Below are 3,231 nucleotides of genomic sequence, written 5' to 3' on the forward strand. Positions count from 1 at the left end.
TGTAGCTGAGGAATAGGCTAGTTACTTGGGTCACAGGCGACCATCTTTTGACGGAAATATTGATCTTTTTTAAGGTAAGTATCCAGTTGATGTGTTCTTCAATAAGTTCGAATACCCGCTTGATCGATTTTCAAGTTTTGAGTATTAGGTCTTATAAGCTGTAACTCGTGTGTAATAAAATCCCCTATTTGTATAAACAGACATGATGGTCATCTTGGTGTCTCCAAAATCTGTTACATTCTGCTTATCTGGGTGCCTGTTATATGTAGAAGATTATAGTAACATTTCTGAAATATATTGTAGGTATGCTAGATCTATAAGAAAATCAAGGGTATTGTGATAATTTCCACTGGGAGTCCTATCATACTGAGCACTATTCTGTTAATTACCATATCAATCCACTAACTTCCTAGGGACCTATACTTAGTGCTTCAGCAACAGCAAGGTGAAGTCTATGTCACCTTTCTCATTTGAATTTAAAACTCAAAAGCGTGAATAAAGCTTGAATTATTTTATAATTAACTATCAATTTTCAGTACGTGTATCTCTAAGAATTCCACTTCATGTAATTAACTTTGATGTATCTCTGCACTAATGTAGATCAGTAGATATATAGCTAGGAAAGCATATATATCATTTGGCGTCCATGCGCTAATTCTCTAAAACCTTGAATGAGAGAAAGAGAAAAGAGCTTAGAAAACAACAAAGTTGCCTAAACATCATGGGTTTTATGTTTCTCAAGAAGTTCACTATCCTTATTCTCCTGATTTCTGCAGCATCACTTTTATCAACCTCTTTTGCAGCAGGTTGTTCTCTATTCATATCTTCCACTGCAGCCTTTGGTTTTATCATATGCCAACATATAATGTCAGAGATCTGTTACAAAAAAATGAATACATATATTCTATATAATTATATACAACGTTATTTTGAAGCATATATGCATGGTCATGCAGAACTAGGAAATGTGCATTTTTTCTTAAACTAAATTGTGAACCTTCTTTGCATATGCAGCGTATTAGAAAGTAGCTAATATCATCACTAACTCTTGTTGTTGCTTCATCAGCTTCTGCTACAATGACTCTTTAATTAGAAAAATGTGCAACATGTATCAAGCACATATATGATGTGCTTGATTCTAATTATGCATAAGAAAACAGAACACAGAGAATGCCAGCTCAATTTCTTATATGCAACTGCTTTTGCAGGTGGACAATCCAAATTTGTCAATAAGTTGGCTAAAGAAGCAGTGGATGAAACTCCAGAGGTATATATTCTCTGGTTCATCTTCTTCTTCATGATAATAATTTCTTTCCTCTTTTCTCTGAGTAATCAAAATCAAGTAACATTCAATAATGATATTCTTTGAGCTTGAAATTCATTATAAAGAACACTATGGTTGGATTTAAATTTGCTAATTCAACCAAAACTCAGATGTTCACGTACAGTAATAATATTTTTTTAAATTTGAGATCTTGCTGATTCAGTATCTGATTTTTGACATGGTAGGAAGTATTAGGGAAGCCATTGAGCCGCAAGGAAGCTGCCAGAATCCATGAAAGGCTTCTCAGGGCTAACACAAAAGATTATGGACGATACGATCCAGCACCTGCTCTTGTTAAGCCTCCTTTCAAGCTCATTCCAAACTGATCATGGTTTAGACATCAAAGTTGGAAGTTGGAGTACGTAGTAGTGTCTTATCATTAAATAAAACGAACTAGCTTATGGTATTCACTATAAAGACATGAAAGAATCCCCTACTAGTGTAATTATATGACATATATAGACAATATAAATACTAAGTTTTGAGGTGTAATATCAATGTGTCGTTTTATTCATCTGTTATATATATGGCTTCTTATATATGAAGAGATTTGTCGGTAGTTTATCAAGTCAATATGCAAGTAAACTCACACTTTCTTGTCAATTAAGCTCAGCCAAGAAAGCACATATGTATCGACTACAACATTAAAACATAAATAGATCTAAAGCTTAGTCTGTGCTGTACGTGGTCTGCGACATCTTCCCTACGGATTAGAAGAGGTCGCAGACCCCTCGAAATAGAAACCAGCTTCTTCTTACACCCCTTAGAGTAGAAAATAAGAGTTTGATGTGTTTGTTATGCTTCAATATTATTCATCGCCAAATAGAAGGTTTATATAGAGATACAAGTATAATCCTAATAGGACAATATCTCCTACAATTATACAGAAAACGTAATCTACACACACAAAGAAAGGAAATATTTACACAATATTCTACACTCCCCCTCAAGTTGGTGCATAGATGTCGATCAGGCCCAACTTGTCAATTGAATTGTCAAACACTTTCCTTGACACTCCTTTCGTAAGAACATTTGCTAATTGATCTTCTGTATGCATGAAGGGAAAACGAATAATCTTTCTATCCAGGTTTTCCTTAATGAAGTGCCGATCCACCTCCACATTCTTAGTCCGATCATGCTGAACAAGATTATAAGCAAATTCAATAGCAGATGTGCTATCACAATGCAAGTCCAAAGGTTTCTTGAGTTTAAAACCCAAATCTTTCAACATATTATGAATCCATAACATCTCGCAAACTCCATGTGCCATAACTCGAAACTCAACTTCAGCACTCGACCTAACAACAACCTTCTGTTTCTTACTGCGCCAAGTCACAAGGTTTCCTCCAACAAATGTAAAATACCCAGATGTAGACCGTTTGTCAGTCTTATCACCAGCCCAGTCTACATTCGTGTACCTCACAACTTCCAATTCATCTTTCTTTTTGAACAACAAACCTCTTCCAAGTGCCATTTTAAGATATCTTAGAATACAGTACACTGCATCCATATGCTCTTCAATGGAACAATGCATAAATTGACTAACCACACTCACAGCATAAGCAATATCATGTCTAATATGAGAAAGATAAATAATTAAGCCTCCCTACTAGACGTTGGTACCTTCCTTTATCAGTTGGAACCTGATCCGGATAGATGGCGAGTTTGTGGTTCATCTCAATCGGTGTCTCAATGGGTGCGCAGTCAAGTATTCTAGTCTTAACTAACAAGTCAAGTACTTACTTACGTTGGGATAAAGAAATCCCCTTCTTAGACCTTGCCACTTCAATTCCAAGAAAGTACTTCAATTGTCCAAGGTCCTTCATCACAAACTCCTTATAAAGATACTTTTGTGGGGCCTCCATCTCTTTTAGATCATCCCCTGTGACAATCATATCATCAACATA

General features: G+C 35.6%; 1 protein-coding gene across 1 annotated transcript; it reads left to right on the forward strand.

Moving 5' to 3' along the window:
- The first annotated feature begins 595 nt into the window (after positions 1-595).
- Positions 596-1,892, forward strand: LOC112170309 (protein CASPARIAN STRIP INTEGRITY FACTOR 1). The gene is made up of 3 exons (XM_024307560.2): positions 596-806; positions 1,209-1,267; positions 1,510-1,892. Exons 1-3 carry the CDS (start codon positions 722-724, stop codon positions 1,648-1,650), a joined length of 285 nt encoding a protein of 94 aa, XP_024163328.1. The 5' UTR covers positions 596-721; the 3' UTR covers positions 1,651-1,892.
- Positions 1,893-3,231: the final 1,339 nt, after the last annotated feature.

Source organism: Rosa chinensis, chromosome 6 (genome assembly GCF_002994745.2).
Source record: "Rosa chinensis cultivar Old Blush chromosome 6, RchiOBHm-V2, whole genome shotgun sequence".
Taxonomy (NCBI): domain Eukaryota; kingdom Viridiplantae; phylum Streptophyta; class Magnoliopsida; order Rosales; family Rosaceae; genus Rosa; species Rosa chinensis.

Excerpts from the sequence above, each read along its gene's own strand:
- LOC112170309 (XM_024307560.2), top strand. The coding sequence starts at position 722 with ATGGGTTTTATGTTTCTCAAGAAGTTCACTATCCTTATTCTCCTGATT. Across the intron at positions 807-1,208 it reads ATCAACCTCTTTTGCAGCAG|GTGGACAATCCAAATTTGTC; the intron begins GTTGTTCTCTAT and ends CTGCTTTTGCAG. Across the intron at positions 1,268-1,509 it reads CAGTGGATGAAACTCCAGAG|GAAGTATTAGGGAAGCCATT; the intron begins GTATATATTCTC and ends TTGACATGGTAG.